Source organism: Taurulus bubalis, assembly GCF_910589615.1.
Source record: "Taurulus bubalis genome assembly, chromosome: 2".
Taxonomy (NCBI): domain Eukaryota; kingdom Metazoa; phylum Chordata; class Actinopteri; order Perciformes; family Cottidae; genus Taurulus; species Taurulus bubalis.
In genome coordinates this window covers 31899346-31922593 of record NC_136590.1, presented here as the reverse complement: position 1 = coordinate 31922593, position 23248 = coordinate 31899346, and the positions used below count along the sequence as shown (strand labels likewise).

Genomic DNA, 23248 nt, shown 5'->3' with positions numbered 1-23248 from the left:
AATGAATCACTATACACACATACTCACATATATATATATATATATATATATATATATATATATATATATATATATATATATATATATATATATATATATATATATATATATATAGTATATATTAACTGAAGGGCTACTTTCAGTTGAGAGCACTCAAATCTTATTTTATTAGGTATGTCATTGTACAGTATGTAGATGATCATCCTGCAGTTGCAAATTCAATTATTATTGTTTGGGAGGCCTGAGCATTAAGGCACTTTCCAGCCACTACACCGCTGAGGTAATAAATAAAATACCAGCCAAAATGTGATAAAAGCTTTGCAGCAGCATGTTGAAATCACTTCTCCTCCCCATCCACTAACATCGGTCTCAGAAACTCTTACCCTTCTCACAGCTGGGACCTAGGTAGCCAGTACCATTGCAGTCACAAATGTGGCGGTTCCAGCCCTCTCTGCAGTGTCCACCATTGGCACAAGTGTCTCTGGCACACCTGACATGAGTCTCTCTGGTGCAGAAGCTGCTGACACCTGTGGCGCTCTGAACCTCCGCCAGCCTCCACAGGTTACGGCTCTGTCCGTCGATAAAGAGGTCCCTCACACAGCCCACATAGCCGAGGCTGAGGGAGGCGGTCCACACCTCTGGGGGGAGCATGAGGGCTTGGCGATCCTCTGGTAAACCTCCAAGATACATTTCCCCATCTAGGTCAAGTATCTCACTGCCTTCATTAGCAGAAAAGGGGACGCTCTTGCTGTTCACAGAGATGAAGCCTGTAGGGTGGGCAGTGAGTCAATTTGTACTTACACAATGTTTTTGTTGCAGAAAATTAAGACAGGTGTGTGTGGGCTGTGCTCAGTGAGAAGTGAGAACAAACTGTGAGAAAGTGGGCATAAGTCCCTGCCTTTTTTAAAGATGGATTAAGAAACTGTACTGTCAGTCCTTGGGAGGTGATTTTATGATAAAAAGCAGGAGCTGAAACTAAAACTTGCTCTGGAAAAGTGAAGAAATCTGCTGTGTCATATTAGCCTGCTTGAGAAGGAATATATTTATAGAAATGTGTAGGAAGAAATAGAAGAAACTGTGTGTATTTTGCCAATAAGGCCCACATTTGGATTGTACTAATAAGGCCCAATTTGAGGAAGGTGACCAAATAATTGGCCACTTGTGAAATAGGTTAACACATATTTCAAAATGTCATACATATATTATAACATCTGCAAATATCATTGTAATTAAAACCTAATATGCATGCATGTTTCAATGTGGTGAATAAAAAGCAAGAGCGTGCCGATGTGACTGAATCCAAGCTGGCATATGGAGGTTTCACAGCTCTGCTCCACAGCTAAATCTGGAAAAACACAGTAACAAAAGCAGACAGAAGGCTTCCCCAGCCTTCACAAATACAATTCTCTTACCGTTTCGCCCTCGCCTCTGGAAGTCCACATGGCACCACTCGCCGTCATCGAGCCTCTTGTTACTGGCTTTCATCTTGATGCTGCCAGAGCCCATATCCATGACCAGGTAAAGGAATCCATCCAGCAGCTCTATGGCGAAGAAGTCGGCCCTGGGCTTCTTGTCCGGCTGTGCGCCCTGCAGACTGCCATGGCTGAACAGCAGCAGGCCGATGGACTCTGTGGTGCGGAAGTCAAAAGATATGGCGCCCGTCTTTTTTGTGTTCCACCTGGGCAATGTCAAGTAGGCAGACGGTGTGTCGAAGGTGACCGGCTCCAGGGCTTCCACATCCTCGCAGCTGAATTTCAGGTCACCATGGATACTGATCTTTGGGTCTTGCTGTTCAGCCAGTCGTGACAGACCCAGTCTAAACTCATTATTCTTGTAGACCACCTAATGATTAAGAGAGACGTCGTGGTGAGATGACAGCTGGAGAGAGCAATAAATTCAGTGCAAAGGTTGAATTTTACTCATCAATAAATATTATAATCAATATAACACAGCAGCATTCACAAGGACATGCAGCTGAAGACGGTGAATCATCCCTCAACTCAGAGCTCAGATTTAAAATGTCCTGACGATTTCATTTCCAGAGTTCTCTCCAATAAACTGGCACCTTTAATTAAACAGATGTAGAGGCACTTGAAAAAATAATCACATCTCGTTGAGATTGTTCCGGACCCGTGCTGTGTGTCTGTGCGGAGGTTGTGAAAGAATGTAGAACTGAACGCATTGTATTTTACAGCTACTCAAACACAGACAAAAAGGCAGCATGAGCTGAAATGCTTTTGACATCGGGAAATGCATTTAGATGTGGAGGCAAATGCAAACATTTACATTTTAGACATTTATCTGAGTCACTAAGGAACGTACAATGGGTCTGACGGTAGAATAATCTTACATTGGAAGAGGAGGAATCACAGTCATAGCACCTACACAATGGCAAATAATTATATGTGTGTACACTAAGTGAAACTGGGAGAGATCAAGTCCAAGCAGAGATGGTGGGTGGGAGAGAGGCTCAACACACAATTCAGTATTTAAATAGGTAAATTTAGTAGACGTAAAAGGGCCCAAACTCACCAAACACTGCTTAGCTCACGATGCAGATACATCTGAACAAGTGGTATAACAAATCTGATAATACACAACAGACCTCCTTCTGTCTTGGAGGAACGCCTGGCTATTTATTTAAAAATTCAGATCAATCACAGGAAACGGGGAGCAATACAAAAACCTTTCTGAAGATATCTACTTGCACGGCATACACACCTACCTGTTTATACTAAAAGCATACTTCAGTATAATGCCTGTGTGGGCTTCTCTGTGCCATTATTGTATTATTTTCTACTTTCATTCTGGGTTCATCAGTATGCACAGCAGGAAACAGCAATCCTTGTCTCATTTTGTATTAGTTGTAAGTCACCCCGAGCCCACTGTTATCTGCCACATCACTCTGCGACCAGTCCCTGCCTGAGGTGACACACCACATTGCACCGAGGACTAACAGCAGAGCTGAGAGGCAATTTGAGCCAATATCACACTTCACACTGCCTCAATGTGGCTAATTAAACAGTGAAATCAGATGGTGAAACTGACCATCGAGAAAGGAGTGTAACAGGCAATTTTTAAATGGGAAGACAGTCAATCAACACACGTATACAAAGCGGAACAGTGCGTTAACAGTCATGTACAGATATTGTTTCCGACTAAGAGCCCCACATCTAACAGAAATACATAGCCGGCTACGAAATGGCACACTGTGACCTCTGCAGGGCTATTATATAAGCCAGGGGACAATACAGGAAGTGGAATCCTATTTCACCAATTCAGACGCCTGTTGTATGTGACAAGGATTACAGACTATCCCAAAACGCAAGAATAAAGCTCCTCTAGTGTCGATTGACAAAACCCTCATGTCTTTTATGCTCAAGTGGTGAAGAATAACAGCAGCCGGAGAATGAAGACCTTCTCTGCTAACAGCCGTGAGAGCATATCCTTCATAACCAAATTGGGTACAATCTTTGAAGCATTAAAGCAGACGGACCTAATGATGCAGTGTGCGATATCCTGTGGGCACACATACTACAGACCAATAACCTGGTGACTTCAAAGACAAATTAATCTCTCCTTGTTGTTGTGGTCGTGGCACTCGTCTGTAAGTGGCCATTATTTTCCTGTACCTGATGAACCTGATGGCCTCTACCCAGCAGAACATGTGACGTCTTGAGAGATTAGTCATGGCCGAAACTCGCTACAATCAATCAAAAAAGACAGATATACCTCTGAATACACACACTGCTTATAGAATTCATATTCTAGTCACTTTTCTTTCCTGCATGCATGGAGATGATTGGTTGAATTATTTCCATTTACATCCGAGCTTTGTTCCTGTACTTCATCACCAAACTCAGCGCTCTGGCTTTGACTGACCCGTCTCTGAACTGGCTTCCTGGATCTCTAGGCAGAGCTGATCAAATGTGATCAGCTCTGCCTCTGCCGGCGCTCGCCCTCATTACTGGGACTTTTCGGGTTTGTCATCCCATGGACGCTTTATCCCGTCATACTCTCCCTGCATGCCTATACAGTACATCTGTGTGACTATGCACAGCAATCGTAGGTCTAAACACCACCACCAGCCGCACCACCCACAGAGCGGGGGTTGCAGCATTGGCAGGGTACTGGGACAATAACCTGTCCATAAATAACATCTAATTTTCATTCAGAGTATTCACACTGCAGGGTATTTATGCATACACTCTGTTTAAAAACATTCAGTTAACTCTTAAGTGCTTTAAAATGTTGATGCCATGTGCTTTATTCATACTAAAACAAATACACATTCCATTATTGAGTTTAATCCACAAAATTACGCAGACTATGTATAATTCTTCACAAGGAAATGTAATAGCCCAAAACATATGCTGACAGCTCTCTGAGGCTGTACCTCGGCACACGGTGCTTTGAACAGAATACTAACATATGCATGCTAACATGCTTACAAAGACGATCCTAACCTGCTGACATTAAGCAGGTAATATTTGCCAGGTTCAATATCTTAGTTCATGCTCATATTTGTTATTAGCTCTTAACATAAAATTCACCTGAAGCTGATCATTCGTACACTACCGTACTGTACTGTTCAATTATTGATTTTAGCAAATTTGACGGCAATCGATCTAGTTATAGCTCCTGAGACATTTCACTGAAAACTACCAATAACATCCTATATATCAAACGTCAGGGGATCAAAGCCTATATGATTTCACCTAATTCCAACGCAATCCATCCAAATTGCTGAGATATTTCCGTCCAGGCCAACAGACGCTTGACATTATCATCCCTCATGTTCAGCGTAGCTCAGCAGATGATGTCAAGACTTTGTCTGTAACTTCTCTTTTTATGTGTTGTGCATAAACTTTGAAACACAGATTACTTAGATTTCAGTTCTCCACCATAAATACATTCTGTGACAAACTAGATGCTTTGTGGGTCGAGCTTGGCAAAGTGCTTTGTTGATTGGGTTCCAATAAGGAAATCTGAAACTAAAAAATAAATCTTTTTATGATAGTTCTGGCAGAGCCCTGAAGTCAAGCACAAAGTCTGCATCACTATTCAAATAAATCATCAATCTACTTTCAAGCAGACTATTATGACCGTCTTTATAATCTGCCAATCTCTCCCTTTCACACATACTCTAAAGTTTAGAGAAGCTGCTGCTTGTGATACTCTGCTCCAACTTGCTGCTGCTGTTACCAGCTTAGTCAGGCTATTTCTACTCTATTTGCCTTTTGCATCCTCTAAGTGACGTGTCTGTTCTGTCCTTGGTGCATTGTACTCCCTGCTGAATCCCATGCATCTGGATTTAATGGGGATCAAGAGCGGAGCCTTATAACAGTTTAGAAGCATTTATGGAATAAATGGTCTTATATCCTTTGACGTTAGTGTCTCTGCCAAGAAAACTAATTTGTTTGCGCCGGCCGGGTATTGACCCCAAGAAAATATATACATATATACACCAATCTGCCACCTTGACACTTTTAATTCAAATTACTGACTGTTTTAAGTAATGCCTCTTCCTAATCCATATTTGGGAAGGGAAAGCATTTCCCTCACTTTTGATGCACTTACACTAGAATGTCATTTGCTTTTCATGAGATTGCTCACTTCATTAACAATTTGTAAAGCCAGGCTGAAATTGGGCATTAATCCATTATTCACTTCTTTGTCTATATTAATTAAAATACGGAGTACATCATCTTTACTTGCTTGCTCAACGTAATCAATTTGACAGGTACATGCCAGGGTTAAAAAAAAAGTGGAAATAGTGATGAAATGTTCAGACTGTGTTTCAGGAATGAAGAAGATGCATCTCTTTCTGATGGGTATTAGTGCTAAGTTCTCAAAGGGATTCCCTCAGGAGTCTATAAATGCATATGCTCTGCACAGCGCATATGCAGCTGATTGTTTCTCCTTCAAATAACCTACAACGGGAGAATCAATATGAATGTGAGGGGTGATTTTCTATATGCAGAACATATTCTGCTTGTAGGAAGGGGTAGTGCTATCTAAGGAGGGTAGGATAGTATTTCCAGAGCTCTGCTGGGACCGAGGTCAAGATGTACTCACATCTTTCAGACAGCCCAGGAAGTTGTTGCTGACCGGGGAGCCTGGCAGGTCGGCTGTGTTGAGGCTGCCCCCTATGTAGAAGAGATCATCCGAGCCCAGCATGGTGTAGTCCTCCTGAGTGTAGCCGGTGGTGGTGAGAATCCCATCCACCAAGATCGTTACCTAGAGGCGGGTATAATGAACAAAAATAAGACATGGAGAGATTTTAAGTCAGTAAGAAAAAGATCTGTCCTAATTATTTCATGCCTCATTTCTTGATTTAGTTGAGCTTACTTTAACGTTGGATCTTGAAGGCAATTACAAGTACAACTTTGAAGGGTTCACTAATCTCAGCTGATGCCTCTTTCTGATATATTAGCAGGATATTAGCAGTCAATATACCGTAAATATTCCTTCGACTGCTATTTTTGTTTAGAAGTTATATGAATGCTACAGTGTACAAAATTTGAGATTAAAGATATCAAAATGGCAAGCTACATTGGTTGAGTGTTGTCAGCAACAAAACAAGATTATTCCCATATCAGTCTCATTTGTGCACAAAGGAAATAAATGACTGAATAGGGCTGTAGGAGAATAAATGATATGCTTGTTGCCATGACAATAAGCCTACAGTTAACATGTATTCCTGCATGAAGGTAACAGCTCCCACTTTGGGGTAATAAGTGAGAACAGTAATGATTTCTTAGTGAATGAAAAAAAAATCTAGAGAGAAAGGCTAATTAATATACTGTACTTCCTGTGATTGAGTTTAAATGAAAAAAAGAATACCAGGGGACATGCCAACTAATTGTTCTAATGTTTCAGACCAATCCAAATTATTTTTTATAAATGCAAGGCTTGAGTCGAAAGATGTCATTCATACATACAATCATTTCAAATTCAATCCAGTAAATTAGTACAATATTAGAGACCAATTAATATGTAAGGTGGAGGAAACTGCTCTCTCAGTTATTAAAGACACAGCCCCCGCACCTTAGCATTATATATGTATTCTAGACAGTAGGATAAAAACTACACTACCACCACCATATCTTGACTTTAGTAGATATGTGTAGTAGTGGTATGGCCTGATTCTCAGTGAGCATACAAATAATACCTAATTAAAAATGTAGGACCTGTGGTCATGATATCTCGGGAATTTAACTTTGTGAAATCTGTGGTGTCTATTCTGCAGAATCACTGTTATGTTGAAAGCAAGAGGATAAGAGACAAAGGAACGATCTGACAGGGTTTGCTCAGGTGTCAGGTCTCTGAAACGAGGTCCTGCCTCTCCATTCACTGGTACTGGCAGCTATTGATTTCTGTCTATCTAGTGGTGATGCCCTCCGTATCTTTGGCTTGGACAGTGGACAATGCCAGAGCTTAAATGTGGGTTGAAAAATTCAGAAAATCAAAGTGCCTTTATGCCTGGAAACCGATGCCGCTTTCTTTTTCATCTCGCAACATCTAGAAAAGCACGACCAGTTTCTAATAATGAGTATTACACCACATCCTGACACCTGAGATACTTTACTGGCAATTCAGAATCAGAGATGATAGTACAGTTATTGGACAACGAAAAACCATCATTAATTTGAAGCACACAGCAGGATCATATTCAGATTCCAGTCCTGGCTGGTACACTGCGAGAATAAACTCTAACAATATTTCTGTTGGATTTCTACACTGCTGGTGTTAAACAAAGCTCGTTAAAGGGAAACACATATTTCTGATTGTTAGTGGAGCTCGAGAGTGACAGTAAGAATTGAGTGCAGTATTAAGGATAATGTGTGCATATTAGTGTTGTGTGTGAGTGTGTACAGTTCAGGGCCACACATAGGTAGATGCATGTTTAAGGTTCAGAAATTGAGATAGAATGAGCACCAATACATTTGCCCACAACAGGAAAAGATCAGTCAAACGGATGGGGAGCCAGTAATAGAAGGAATTCTGCTGAAAAAAGCACCACCGGATCTAATAAAATGTTTCCACCAGCACTCTCTTGAGAGTTACAGTTCCTCCTATCTACATGTCAGTGGGGTAACTTATCTGAAGGGAAAGCAATTTACACAGGGATCAAATGCATGGCTGAAAGCATAAGTGACGTTGTGAGCATTGGATTGCTGCGCTTTTGGAAACCGGGGTAAGGAAATAGATGTGGAGGAGGATGCAACTTTATATGCAGCCTAATGTGACAGGTTCAGAATACATTGGTGATGATGAGAGAGCTAGACACAAAATGAGCAAAGAAAATCTAACATGTAAATGCATTATGCATGGCAAAGCTCATTGTAAACAAAACATATTTAGTTTAGCTATGGCTCAGGTAGATTTACTAAGTGTTCACTTCATTTGACAATACAATGCTAAGACCCCCTTTTAAATATTGTGCTATTGTCCTGTAGGTTTTTTAAATGCACTCCTAACCAATAATTTGCTCCTCGGCTGAAAGGATATCAGCTTCAGTTGATTTGCCTGAACATATCATACACAGTCCCCAGTATGTGCCACTTCTATTAGGTACCTAAAAGAGAAAACTTTTGAAAACCATATATATATATATATATATATATATATATATATATATATATATATATATATATATATATATATATATATATATATATATATAAATAAATAAACACACACACACACACACACACACACTGACCACAGTCAAAGAAGAGTGCCAGCAGGGTAACATCTAATTTAACACTGACACATCCTGGCAGGCTTTAAATTAATTCGGAAATTAAGCAGCACTGTGCTTTGTCCAGTGAAAAACGTTAATGAATATGAAACCTTAGGGCCGAGTTGTACTTGGCTGGAGTACAGTACAGTAGATACAGCAGTACAATATTGGACACATGCAATGACTGTCTTCCTTATATAAAGCCCCACTCTTTCCTGCATGTCCTCTCTGATACTGCTGCAAGATTGCATTTGTATTTGTTTTTTGGCTTTTTGTTTGAGTGGAGTGACAATCTTAAAATCTAGGAGACAATTATTTTTCTGTAAAGGTTGAAAAAAGACCAGGCTGCAGAGATTTCATCGCAGCTGCAGGATACATGAATGTGATGGATGTGTCGAGTCTTTCTTTCACAAAGGTAAAAAGACCTTTACAGCAGTCATTTTTTCTCGTGGGTGTAGAAAAAAACTTGCCTGATTAAAAATGGACTCTGTGATTTCCACCAAAGCAATCTATTTCATGAGAAAGAGGGCAATGACCTAATATGAGCGTGTAATAGCTACAGTGTCAGAACATGGAAAATAGGAGATCGGGAGTCTAGCAGAGCAGAAATATTAAACATTAAACAGAAGCAAACACAATTTGTGTTAGCGTTTTCAATGATAGTGGACTATAAATCCTATTCATATAAGACTGGTTTTATTTTGATCTTTTAAGAATCTCATCCAAATGTTAAAGATAAGTATGTATTGTGTGTAAATGTACCAGAAAGATACAAGAAAGATGCACGCAAGTCACAGGTGATGGATGTATACCCACCTGGCGCAGGTTGCGTGTCACTTGAACATCATGCCAGACATTGTCGTTGAACTTCCCTTTGGCGGGTTCCACCAGCGCTTCGAAGGCACCGGAGCCCAGGTTGATGACCAGCCACAGTGCTCCGTTCCTCAGGGACAGGTTGACGTAGTCGGCTGACCTGCCTGTGTGAAGCAGCAGGCCGTTCCTCTGCAGGGTTCGGAAGGACATTGTGATCTCATCCAAACTGCTCTGAATGGGACTCTGGGACAGGTTGTAGCTGAAGAACTCATTGCCTTTGAAGGTGGCTACTGACTCCTCCTGCCCTGAGAGGGGAGAAGAAACATCTTAGATAATCGTCTCAGTCACCAGACTTACGTTTGACTTACCTACTTCAGTACATTCACTACTTCAGTGACATGTTGCAATAGGTAAGGCTTTGGTGAGCGAAGCAAAATACAGTGTAGTATTATTCAATGAATCCAATTCACTAACACCAAAACTAACTTGAACCAACCATGTACTGTACTGTTCACATTTGTGGAGCTATTCACATGTGCTACGAAATCACTATTTCCAGTGATACTTTCTTATTGTTAACAAATCCCATGAAATTACCAAAACCAACAATAAGATGATCCTATTGTGAAGCCAAAGCCTGATGTAGCTAATTCCTCTCTGCTGCAGACCTCTATAAAACACAAGTGAGCCAGAGTGTACACTTGGAGACATGTTCCACATGAACACGGGCACGGATCGTTTACCGTAGTAATGTAAATACTTCCCAGCAAACGAAATCTGCAGCTGAAATTAGCCTCAAGCTAATTAAAAATGTCCTTCTATTTCAGTAAAGTTTGCAAAAAACTACAGTGCCCGGTTAAAATGTACATCCTGGACCTGTTTTTAAAGATTTACATTTTCCGTAGGAAAAAAAAGGACGATACAGGATAGGGAAGTTATAAAGTATTGTTTGTTTATCCGATTCAACAATGACGCTTTAACAAGATAAAGCTTTTTGATTTGTTTGAGTTTTTGACAGTTATTGCCAACATAAGCTGAATGACTAACAAAATGACAAGATTTTGAATAAATGAAAAAAGATATATTGCAGATAGACAGATAGGTTTTATATGTGAAAACATATAAAACCTTTCTCACGTGAAAACATGTGTACAATATAAATTATAATATGGCTTTTTGAAATGAAAACTATTTCGGAGCAAGTTTTAAATCTTGTGACAGTGAAGTCATGCAACAACATGAGCACATCAGACTGAACTGAAAACTGAACTGAACTGTGACCTCTTGCCACAAGAGCTTTGTGTCAAATGTGGTTTTGTGATTTTGCAAACTCGTCCTGTGGGATTTGTCTTGGCTGTATTGTATCCTGAATGACAAAACAAACTGTGTCAATTCGGCTTCGTGAGTCACTAAGGCCTTGCACACAGACTTTATGTATTTTGACAATAATATCATAATAATATTGAAATTCAAAGTACATTTTCCAGGGTTGTACTTTTTAACAATAAACCAGAGGGGTACATAATGTTAACTATTGTATAACATATTTCTTGAACTCATGAATGGGCTGTTTCAAGCCAGTACAGCAATCCCTTCTTTTGCTTGTTTATGAGATACAGACTCAAAGCTACGGAACAAGCCGTTTCAAGCTAGAGAGATAAGCCCCAAAGCCTGTGTTTGTTTGTACAGTAAACGTCGGCTTCTGAACTCTGGGGCCAATTTAAGCCAACAGGATCAGTGGTCCCATTAGTCCCTATTGTTTGAGCCGTGTACTTACTCAACTACTGAGCAGACAGCAACTTGCTACGCTATTGTTGCTGAGCTTAAATGTGAAGTTTGCCATTTGACTGATGTTGTAGGTAAAATGTAAACCACCGAGTGGAGGTGCAGAGTCAGTGCAGTGAACAATGAAGTCAACTTATAGTCGTTGAGAAAAATGATTATGGGACACCAGAAGTATTGTGGCCTAATTTAGCAAAGAGCTTACTGTACATCCATCCATCATTATCTTTAACCGCTTGTCCTGTTCAGGGTTGGAGGGGACGGGGGACGGGAGGCTGCTGCAGCCAATCCCAGCTGACATTGGGTGAAGGCAGGGTACACCCTGGACAGGTCACCGACATATTGAGACAGACATCCACACCTACGGGCAATTGTGAGCTAAGCTGCATGTTTTTGGACCATGGGAGGAATCCAGAGAGAACCCACGCTGACACGGGAGGACATGCAAACTCCACACACAAGGCCCAACTAGCCTGGGAATCGAACCCCGGCCTCTCATGCTCTGGTGTTAGCCACCACACCCGGCGGTGCAGACAATAATACCTCATGCACAGCAACCATTTAATGTAATATCCATGAAAGCTTTTCTCATACAGTCCATATTAAAAAATGTTGATCACATCCGATGCAATCGTCTTTTTTTCATTCCAAGGTTTCTACAATGAAGATGTCAATGTGGAAGTGTGTGGGTGGTTAGAAAGGCTGCGAGCCATATATCTGCTTTCCTGAGAGGTGTCTGCAGCAACAATGTTTACCAGCTTGTGAAAAAGGTAATACTGGCTGTGTTCGGTCTGACACCAGACTTTGGCTCTAACTCAGAGGAAATGCCATCAGAGACACTGGCTGCAGTCACTACACCAGCGAAGAGAGGCTGCTGGAGCAGCTTCGGACTTTCTGCATGTTGCAGCTGACTTGGGGCAGAGCCATAAACCTTCTACCTTGGCTGAAAATTGCGCTAAACTATTTCAACCTGAAAATACATGCCCATATCGGCAGGAAAAACAAGGCTCAGCAGAATATAATGGCAGCGACAACAATCTTGGCATGTCTCTCCTGCTTCTCTTCTCATTCTCACATCTTTCAGCTTTTTTGCTATCCCTGCCTCTCTCAGCCTTACTATACACAAGCCCATCTCCTATCTACTTGCAACCAATTCCTTCTAAATTCATGATACTAACATGAGGTGGGGTGAGTCCTTGGGGCGCTGCTCATGGCAATCCAAGGAAGTGTGCAGCTACAAAATAGGGAGGGAGCTGCAGCATCCTGGGTGCCACTTGAACATTGGACATGTTCACTTTAAAATAGATAATAGCAGCTGGTGTTGCCCCCATGCCCACGTCCAAACAGGATTATCTGTAAAGGTACCGCCCAGAGCTATACATTAGCTGCTAACCGTCACAGCTTGATGCACATCAAACACTGTGTAGAGGAAGAGGGTCTTGCCATCAGGAGGGAAGACATTATCTGCTACTACTTCCTATTAGCCCACCTGTTCCAGTCTTTGCTGCAATCACACCATGCTGCAGTGGCAGCACCACATGAAAATGCAAACATGTGTATTGTATTACCATTTGTCTGGAGGCAGGGACGTGCATCAGCACCCTAGGTAGTCAATAAGCTACACCTATGCCTGAATACTCTCATTATTTATATTACATATGTGTGTACACACTAGCAATGCATTATTAAGCCCATGCAAAAAGCAGCAACTTTCCCTGAAGCCTGGAGGAATATTTTAATTAATTTAAAAACTGTGAGAGTATATTTGATTTGAAATTATTTGTGAAATTAATTCAGGTCAAATCAAACTACTCCTTTGAGTGTCCCCTCAGGCTAAATCTGGGACATTGTCAAAGTTAATAACAAATGTTTGTCGTGACATTAAATTAACGTTGATGCCTCATGTATATCCCATGAAGCCAGATGCACTTTACTCTGTTACAAATTGTTGCTGTGCTATGCGTTGCTTTGAGGCGTATTTCTATAAATCTTCATTCAATAATCAATTACCAACTGCCTCTTATTGATGCATGAAATGGAGCAATTACGTGTAGGCCTAATTTCATGACAGATCCCAGTGTGGTCGGCCTTTGGGACACATTTGCTGTATGACTTACTAAATATTTGAAGACAGAAGAAAATGTTAATCATTGTTGAAGCAGTAGCAGCATACAGCATATCCAATTGCATTGTTCTGTCAGCATACATATCAATTAAAGTAGAAGCTGAAATTAAAATTATCTTTTGGCTTTGTAAAAACTGATTACTACTTCTGTACATGAACAAGTTTGTCCCATAGCTAGCGAGTAACCGAAGAATCCAAACCTTAATCTATAATGTCACAGTCCCGTATAGCCTCAAGCTGCACTATTTATAGAGGGTGAAAAAGTGGTGTAATCATACTGTGAAGTATTCGCTTAAGCCTTTCCATCTACTATAAATGACCTCCATATTAGTGTTATCAGTTGCACACCAGAACATGTGTATGAGAACACCCAGGGTACTGCCACACATTCTTCTCATCTTCTCCAATTTGTGTCCCATGAGAGTGGAAACAGAGTGTAATCCAAAAATGACATCCCAAACTATTTCAGCTAACATCTGCAGGGTATTCATAATGATCCCTTAGAATGATTACACATACTTTTCAGCACTGAGTGTTTTGAAAATCACAACAGATTATCCTAATGAATGAACGTGGTTTCTATGAACGTGTAAAAAGGAGCTGTGGCAATAACCAAATATGCTCAGTCATTTCTAGAAAAAAAATCGTTAAGTGTTTATTATGTCAAGATTCAACCAAGAAAATATTGTATCTCTAGATAATAGTCTCAGTAACATTTCGCTGATGAGGAAAATGAGAACTTTATGAGAGATTAGCAGGAGCAGTAGATTTAAATTGGCAGAGTGGGTCAGCAAAGTCTCTGTCTGGAGACAACACTGATTGCCATGGAGACAGGATGGAGACTTTTGTTTGAACCGCACAATACGTAGCAGAAAACACAAAGCACAAATACTGCAGATTTCGGTCAGTGGGGTTAGTGTTATACCCATTCAGTCAAAATGCCCCTCAAAGTATTTTACCTTTATTGCATTGAATTGATGTTTTTCTTCCAAGGTTTTACATCCCAGACAGAACCTTAACCAGAACATAGATGTTCCCGTACTTCAGTGAAAACAGTTTAGAGAGTGAGACAAAATGATATCTTTTTTATGAACAAGAACTGGACATCGTAGTTCTGTCTCTTCCTGATTCCTAATTGTTTACTGGCAAAAGCTTTCTCCTGTATTATATCTTCAATCAGTAGATTGAAATATGTGCTCGTATGAATATGCAACACATAAACACTACTGCAGTGAAGAAATATTTGCGACCCACGGATCAATTTTTATTAACAACCTAATAATCGCACATTTAAATTCTGTATACAACAGCCTCCAGAATGCAGAAAAAATGCAAAAGAATTTCCTTCAAGAAACACAGTATGTTTGAGTCTACTTCTGATTATTTCAACAATAAGCAACGCAGTCGCCAGAAAAAGATGTTGGCATTGTATGCAAACCATGGGATACATCAATTGTTATATGTTGATACTCTGTCGCGTCATGCTTGCAGAAACATTGTGACACGATTGGTTATGTTAACGTAACAACACTACTTGGTTTAGGTTAGAAAACCTCATGGTTTGTGTTCAAATAATGACATAACAATATAACGTAACTATCGTTAATAATTAACAGCAAATAAACAACCGCCCTTAGAAGACTTTCCTTGATAATGTTACGTAACAAACGTGTGTCATTATAAAATTAAAATAAGCGTCAACGTTCAATGTATTTGTGGTTTCCAGAAAAGTAATATGCCAACAAATCTTATCCTGGCAATTGGGCTGCAAAAACTTGCTTTTTTTTTTTTTTACCTGAGGCATAAAATAAGTTTATTCTTTACTTTGGACACCTGTTTATTTTCTTTGAAAACACCATGAAACCAAACCGAAGAGATGCTATGAGCATAGATGCATTACCTTGGCGAAAAACTGCAGAGGTCAAAGGTGATGTTCCAGTAGCTCAGTCAGTAGTCAGGACAAGGGTTTGACGGACACAGATTGAGTGAGTAGTGAGTATAACATGACAGGAAGCAAAAACGAATAGGCAAGTATATGAAAAAAGAGGAGAGGAAATATTAGTGTTGCACAGTTAACTGAAATGATTTCAGGGGGGGGGGAATGTTGTGATCAGGTGGCTGGGAAGGAAAAGCAAACCAATAGACCCCATACCTTGGCGGTTTAACATCAGGTGCGCCAGACCTTGAGGGAAAGAACAGAAAAAAGGATACGAAAACAGGAAGTTCATAAAGAGGTTTGGGAGAACAAAAGCATTGTCACAATGTTGGACTGCAGTTTGTGACAGACATCCTGGGGTAGGTACGGATGTCAAAGTTGAAACTAAAATATAAAGGGGAAATCAAACTAAAAACAGACAAACATCTCAAGGGAGGAGAGGGAAAGCAAGGAGAGAAAAAAACATCTTGATTGGTGCAACCCTTACAGGTAGTTGCTCGCACAGATGCTTTTTTCTAAATGGAACACATACTGTATGTTTATTTGATGGCGACAGCGTTCGCGATGTACCATATATACATAAATACTACTTTATGTAATAATGTGTAAATACGTTACACTTGGTAACACTAGTTCTACAATCTCCAGCAGGGCTCTATAGGCTCAGCCACTTGTCTCTATGCACTGATATTTGCATGTAAGTGGTCCGCAAATCCACTTGAGCCTATTTAACATTCAATATGGCAGCTTTTTGTAAAAGGGCAGAAGTGACACCATTCCTTATCCAATAAATCTTTAGCGACCATCGCTCTATTTCACAGAGGGTTTACCATCTAATGGAGCTCAATAGGCTTAGGTGGTGGAACACTCATACAATGACATAACAACCATCATGTAACAGTCGACCACTAATGATCTGCCCCACCTAACCTTAAATTTTGAAAAAAAGAAGCATAATGATGACTTGATGCTGGACTGTGTTTCACCTCACTGACTATAAACTATCAAAATGCAGCCAGCCAAGACAAAAATGCCTCAACCTCCCTCCATATTCTGCCAATTAGAAGATGCTGCTGTGGCTGCTGTGGCGAACATGGGGGCTATCTGCATTGGCCAAAACATGCAGCACTTTGCGGTGCAACAGACAGTGTACTTCAGCAATGCAACACTAATACCTCCATAGATCTATGGAAGCAAACTGAAAATGCACTGCAGCCCATCAATCACATAATATTGCTGAGCAGTTTCAGGTGACGGTGTATAAAAGTCCAGCTGGTCGGCCAGCCCACACTGCGGCAATCAAAGCCAAATTTGATTCTGTTTTCTGTCCACCACCTCCAAGTCTCTCCCTCTTATGTCCTGCCCTAAGAAACACAGACAAATATCTCAATACGCCAGCCAGCAATTACATGGCATACCTCACATGCTCCTCTTGCCAAAAAGGAGACGGGATGACACAATGCAACACTCCTGCAGAGCACACGAGCCCCAGTGTGCCAGCCAACACAAGCAGCTCTCATCTGGGCATCAGCATACAGACTCATACAGCAAGTCACTCACTCACAGTTCAAGTCCCCCGTTCAGTCATTAGATGAAATCTCACGAAAGGGCAGGCCGGAAACAAATCTCCTCCACACGTTCCCCTGGACAAGGCTGTTCATGCTGCAGCTCTTGCTGTGGAATGGACATGATTACCCCTGGGAAGGTCCTTGCCTGCCAACACGTAGGCTTTTGTGTCTCATTGCAAAACCAGTGACTGAGCCTCTCCTTTGACAAGATTCGACCACAACCATGTCTACGCAGCAGACAAAGAGCTGCCGTGTGCACCCCCCCACTGTGGCACTGCATTCTACATGACAAGCCAACGTATGAATGAGCAAGGCATAACAAGCGTTACATCATGATCTCATTCTCACCGGACCTGAACTCATCTTCTGCTGGTATCTGTATTTCCTGCACATCACTCAGCAGAACTATGATGCTGCAGTAACAACAAGGGTCTACAAGAGGTGCTTGTTTATCATTAACAGCGACAAAGACATACCCAGCAGCTGGGACAGCAGGAGGAAAATCTCTTTCTGTTTCTTTTGTCCATGTAGGGAGGTATAGGTTTCCTATTATCTAACAAATACGAAAAAGCAGTCACAAAGCCATCGCTTCGTCAAGTGGGGAATGCCAAGTCTAACTGTTCAGTCTTGTGTTCCCTATGGAGCTGGAAAAAGGAGCTTTGACCCAAAGGATTCGAAACTACGATGACTCCACACATTAGATTTTTGTCGAGCAGTGAGGCGAGGTAAACGGAAGCTGCCTCCATGACTGATGGAGACTGATGCTGGTGACCAAAAGGGCAGGCAGCACTTAACAAGTTCCTCAGCCAACAAAGTCTTCTTTGAGAGTGTAGTTGTCATCCTAAGAGTTGAGGGAAAGTGAAGAAGGAGTGGTGTTGTTGCTGCCCTTGTATAAGGCAGCCACCCATTGAATATGCTCATCCTAGTTGGCTAAGCCTTACATCTAAATCTCAGTGTGTGGGAATGCAGAGATAACTGGCTCGACCTGTAGAATCCCATTGGGAAAGCCTGTATGAAAATAAACCGCCTTTCCTACCACTAATCTACTAGTTTTCTATTTTCAGATAAGATGCAAACAAAAATGTATAACCAGTCGATTGAAGCTCATTTTATTGGAAATGTTAGTATTTTGCGTTTCGATCCTTATGATTTGGCCTCAATTTATAACAAATACATTTTTAAATACATAAAAACAATGACAGATAGATTCTTAAGAGTGCTGCCACACCAGCATAATATCATTTTTGCTATTTGTTCTATGTATCAAATATAAGTCTCCTACTGCCCTCTTTTTTTACTTATCTTATACTTACCTTACCTTTTACAATTATTTTCCAAAAGAAACTAGCATATTTATATAGATTGGAGGGTATAAAATGTTCTATGAATACACTTGAGGAAGATAATTTAGGTAAGTGGTGCTACTAAATACATCTTAATTTCACTTTGCTTATGCCAGTATGAACTTTTGGGAACACTCCTAACCAGACAAACACTGCTGTCTAAGTAACTTTAATACAACCAATTGGGAAAAAAACTAATGCAGATGTTGACGGACCTCTCAGTCATTAATATGACATTAATTAGCGAGCATCTAAGAAGAAAGTGCCATTGCACGAGGATTAGGATTTGCAAAATTTGTTTTTCCTTGAAAAGTACAGTATAATGGAGCCTGCTGTAATGAGGGATTAGACCAAGGTCACTGCTGCTGAAAGATGCAAGCCCACCAGGACCAGCTGCGTTCTTTCTTTAAAAGAGTTCTCTACTTGCTTTGTCATCTCCGTAGTTATTGGTAAGTCATCATTGTGTACCTGCACATGACAATCTACAGGGGGAAAAACAATGACAGTAAGTTTGCTCTTGTATGAGTGTTGTGTACGGTTTTCTCCATGTATGTTGGAGAGATGTCACTCTCTTCTGTATCTGAGGTGGCTGTCCTTATCTCTATTTCACAGACCTTTATTTTGTTGCATATAGGACATTGGAGAATGCTGCGCTCTTTGGGTATTAGAGCATGTTCCACCATGGCCGTTGTCCGCACAGATCAACGGGAGCCCACGTGCTGCACACTGCCGTTGAACTCAGATAACTCACCTGCTGTTCCCAAGGCTTACTGACTAAATGCAGTTGATCAGATAAATAACGATAATTCCTGCACCACTTAATACCCACAGCCAAAACCAAATATAGCATATGGGTTACCATCTTTGCCATCTCTGGGGAGAGGAGCTAACGCATAGATACTTCTATTTCTGTCGCGGCAAGGACATCAAAGACTTGCTGGCGAATAGCACATGGAGTTGTATGAAGGATAGAAAAAAAGGCATCTGGTTAGAGTGATTTTACTGTTGTCATTGTTGTTTTCATGCTGTCTGCATTGGGGATTGTCTCCATGTCAAGCTTTAATCCAATAAACTGAAACTTCTGATGTGCTCTCTTTGCAGCATGTCATCTAGTAATGGCTGCCTTTTTGCTGTGAGCAGAGCCCATGCCATCTTTGCTGTTATTAACAATGATTACTGGTTGTTTTTCAAAATATTGCTGAGATGAAACCTACATTACTGAGGCTTACAGCCATATACCACAGTCACCAAGTCCTCCTTATGTGCTGTTTAAAATGCAGAATGTATCTAAAAACATGCATCATCTTGAACAAAATATTAAATCTAATTTTATGTATACCAATGTTATTGAATTTTTGTCATAAAAAACATTCTACACTGAGCCACTGCACATGAAGACATTAGCATTTCGCAATCTTCAGCCTATTTTCCTGTCGTGCGCCAAACGTAAGTGTTAAGAAGCAGGATTTCGGAGAGCAGGTGCGCATGGGTCGGTGCATTTTGAGTCGGTAACAGTGATTTATAATGTGCAGTGGATCAGTGCACATTTCGCTGGTCTCCTGAGCCTGTTGGCTGCCCTTTCACCAGAACCAGCAGTCCTTACTGGGGAGATGGATGTCTCGCTCCGATGCCGACTAAACAAATCTCCATCCTCACTTTCAATCTTCATTTCAACTTCAGTACGTGCATCTCATTAGAAACCAATCCCCTTGAATCATGGTCAGTTAAAATGCTGCCAATAATAAGACAAGTGTCTCTTTTCCTGCCAAAAGAGATGTGTTCCTCTTAAGAAAGTCATTCTAAATGCATCTATGGAAAAACATAATACAATTTAATGAATGCAAAAGCCTCAGTAATCAGCCATGTTTTGCCATGGGATGCTATCATGTTTTGAGTTTGATCCACATATTTAATTTAGAGCATAATGGCATATAACGGCGTGATGACTTAGTAAACTGTAACGTTACACAGTAGCCCAGTTCAGATGAAGAAAATGTGAACTTCAGAGAGAGGAAAAATACACAAGTTATAAATAATAAAACAAAGCATGTCTGTACAGTCATTTTTATGAAGTATATGAATGCTCCCAGTATTGTACAACACCCACATACTCAGCAGACCTCTCCATTCACCTTCAGCACACTGGTTGTATATACAATGAGCATTCAGCACATAAAGCGCTTTTCCCATAGTGACCTTGTGACCAGTGATAGTATATTGCCTTTCAGCTTAATTTGTTGGATGTCAGAACTGCAGTCCAAACCGACAATAACAACCTGATAATAACCAACACACACTCTCACACACTGATGCTGTGATAATAGCCTTTTCAAATAAGAGCATCACAAAAAACTAATTACGTTCATCATTATGCTCATTACATTAAGCATTGTCTTACCTTCTACTTCTTTCTGGACAGCTGCAGGAGGATAAAGGAAAATATATATTAATGTATAGCTAAATGTTGCTGCTTCCTTCCATGCCAAACCATGCTTGTTGACTGACACATTTATCAGCCAGACCCTTGTGGAAGACAGCAGCAGAGCTTTAAAGCCAAACATGTATTGTTTTAGAGAAAACCTGACGTCTGTTGGCAAACATCATTAATTACTGATTTTCATGCTTCTTGTTTATACCTTAAGAGTTTCAAAGCTCACGTTATGCCAAATTCTGTCCTTACTGTTCTGTAGACACTCCAAAAAAAGAATATGACACCCATTTGGTAGCCTGTTATATGTCTGGGTTGTAAATGTGCAAATGTCTGTCACAAAAGGAAGCCGTTATCTTGTTGACTTGTGAAGATAATTACTGAGAGCTGGACTACCACCAAAGCAGCATTTCAGTACTACTGTGGAACACTTTGACCTGGATCATTTGAAGTGGGCTTTATTGATTATTTTCTAAAGCCTAATGAGGTTTAGACCATACACAGTACTTAGGAAGAGATATTAATAAGAAATTGTATTTTAACCATTTGTAAGCTAATTCTAATCATCAAGGCAGGCAAACATTTTCAGTAGCAGAGTACATGAGCATTAAATAATGCAATTAGTCTGACCAAAACAAAAGGTATGATAATTAGTGAGTTAATTATATTCAGAGAAAGAAACACATTAAACTAGTAGAATAATGTCCACAAATCATACAGCCAAAAATACATCTCGCTACAAAGAGAAGGATATTTTTCTCACCTTCATTGCAGTACATCCCTCTGTAGCTGGTATTGATACAGTCACAGAGGACCTCTCCTTGGCTGACAGAGCACAGGCCTTTGTTGCCGCATGGAGAGTGTGAGGCACATATGTACTCCAAATCACTAAGAACAGCTTGGCCATCCAACAGTAATGGAAGTGCCTCCCCCAGTTTCAAATTGGCTATTAGGCCCCGGAACGGTGGCTCGTATTTAACAGTGCTGGACGTCAGGGCGGAGAGACGCACATCAGGGGAGATTCCCCCTACGTAGAGGTCACTGGCCAGAACCATCTCTTTCCTCTTAGACTTCACCTCAGCCACTTTCTCTTCGTTGTCCACCACCAGCCTTGTCTCTCTGTAATCACGAGAGAGAAGGACTCTGTGCCAGCGCAGGTCGTTGATCCGCGTCTCTGTGTGCAGGGAGGCTGGTTCGGCACAATGGATGGTGAAGCGCATGTGAAGCCTCCCATCTGCAATCAGAAGCTCCAGGAAGTCGCAGTTCCCTCCATCATCCAGATAGAGCACCAGGGCTTTGCTGATGTTGGTTTTCAGAATAAAGCTGAGCTCACCTGTTGCTTTGGCATCCCACTGGCCATAGCGTGTCCACTGACCAGGGACCCCCTCATATTCCAAAGCCATTGCTGATAGCAGCAACCCAGCTAACAACAGTAACCATGAAGCCGTGCCTTTACACCTGCCCATGATGGTTACTATCTACAACCACTAGCTCCCTTGTGATCTCTAATATTAGAGATATATATACACATATATATATATTCTCATATGAATCCAACAAAGCTGCAAGGAGGAAATGTTATCTAGTGTCTACACTTCTTTTGTTAGCACCCTAAAACTGGCAGAAATAAGACTGCAACTCCCACATGCAGAAAATGAGTTTCTTTAGCCTTGACTGTCTATCTTGAATCTTTTTGCCATCTCTCCATGGGAGACATGTGACAGAGTGAACAAATGAGGCACATTGCAGAACACTTTGCATCTACTTTGGATCGGCTGAGAAAGAGAACAAACAACACAAGTGATCCACAATACTGTGTGCTCCCTCGTCTTCACCATCCAGTGTCTTGGCCTCCATCCAGCACTTTTCCTGTCAGTTCTTCATGGGTTAGCTAGGCACGCAGCTTAGGTACAGCCTCCAATCTTCTCAGCTTCCCAACATCCTAAAACATAAAAGAAGAATTGGTAATGAATAGCTGGGAAGATTATCAACAATTGATTGTACAAATATCATTATGCAATCATTATGAATGAAAAATTCATTACACAATCTAACAGACTATTACAATGTTAGGGATGCAAATGTGGAAATAAGAGCGATAGAAAGGTTTAATAGTTTGGAAGAATTCAGCATTCAGCAATGCTTCACATTTTAGTGAGCCATTGTTCTTTTTTTTTTTTTTTTCATTAAGATCATGGCTCCACAGCCTAGATATTCCAGCAGCAGGCCATCAACACGGTGCTTTAGCCAAGAAGCATCACAATTGGGGCGCCCCACCTCATGTCTTAGCATCCAGGCAAAGAGGGAAACAGAGGGTCTCATTGGTTTGCTGAGACCTGAGCTGCTTCCTGAAAGCTGTTGGTTTGTTTCATAAGCACCCCTACAGATGTTTTGGTACAACCCATGGCCTCACTAACTTCAGTGGTGTTGAGCCCCTTAAGCCCTCAGTGCTCCCTGGGATCAAACTAGGATATTACAGCAAGCACATGCAGGCCAGAGACTGG

The 23248-nt window shown here is 40.9% G+C and overlaps 1 protein-coding gene across 1 annotated transcript in view; it reads right to left on the bottom strand.

The window, feature by feature from the left end:
- nrxn2a (neurexin 2a) overlaps nt 1–22210 on the bottom strand; it is a gene marked incomplete at both ends in the record, with an annotated part of 86605 nt that extends 64395 nt beyond the window's left edge. The window contains 8 exons of the mRNA XM_079214159.1: nt 384–767; nt 1413–1842; nt 6079–6240; nt 9566–9867; nt 15370–15381; nt 15622–15651; nt 20715–20735; nt 21508–22210. Of these exons, the coding sequence (XP_079070285.1) occupies nt 384–767; nt 1413–1842; nt 6079–6240; nt 9566–9867; nt 15370–15381; nt 15622–15651; nt 20715–20735; nt 21508–22210 (2044 nt within the window). The remainder of the gene's footprint in view (nt 1–383; nt 768–1412; nt 1843–6078; nt 6241–9565; nt 9868–15369; nt 15382–15621; nt 15652–20714; nt 20736–21507) is intronic.
- Nucleotides 22211–23248: the final 1038 nt, after the last annotated feature.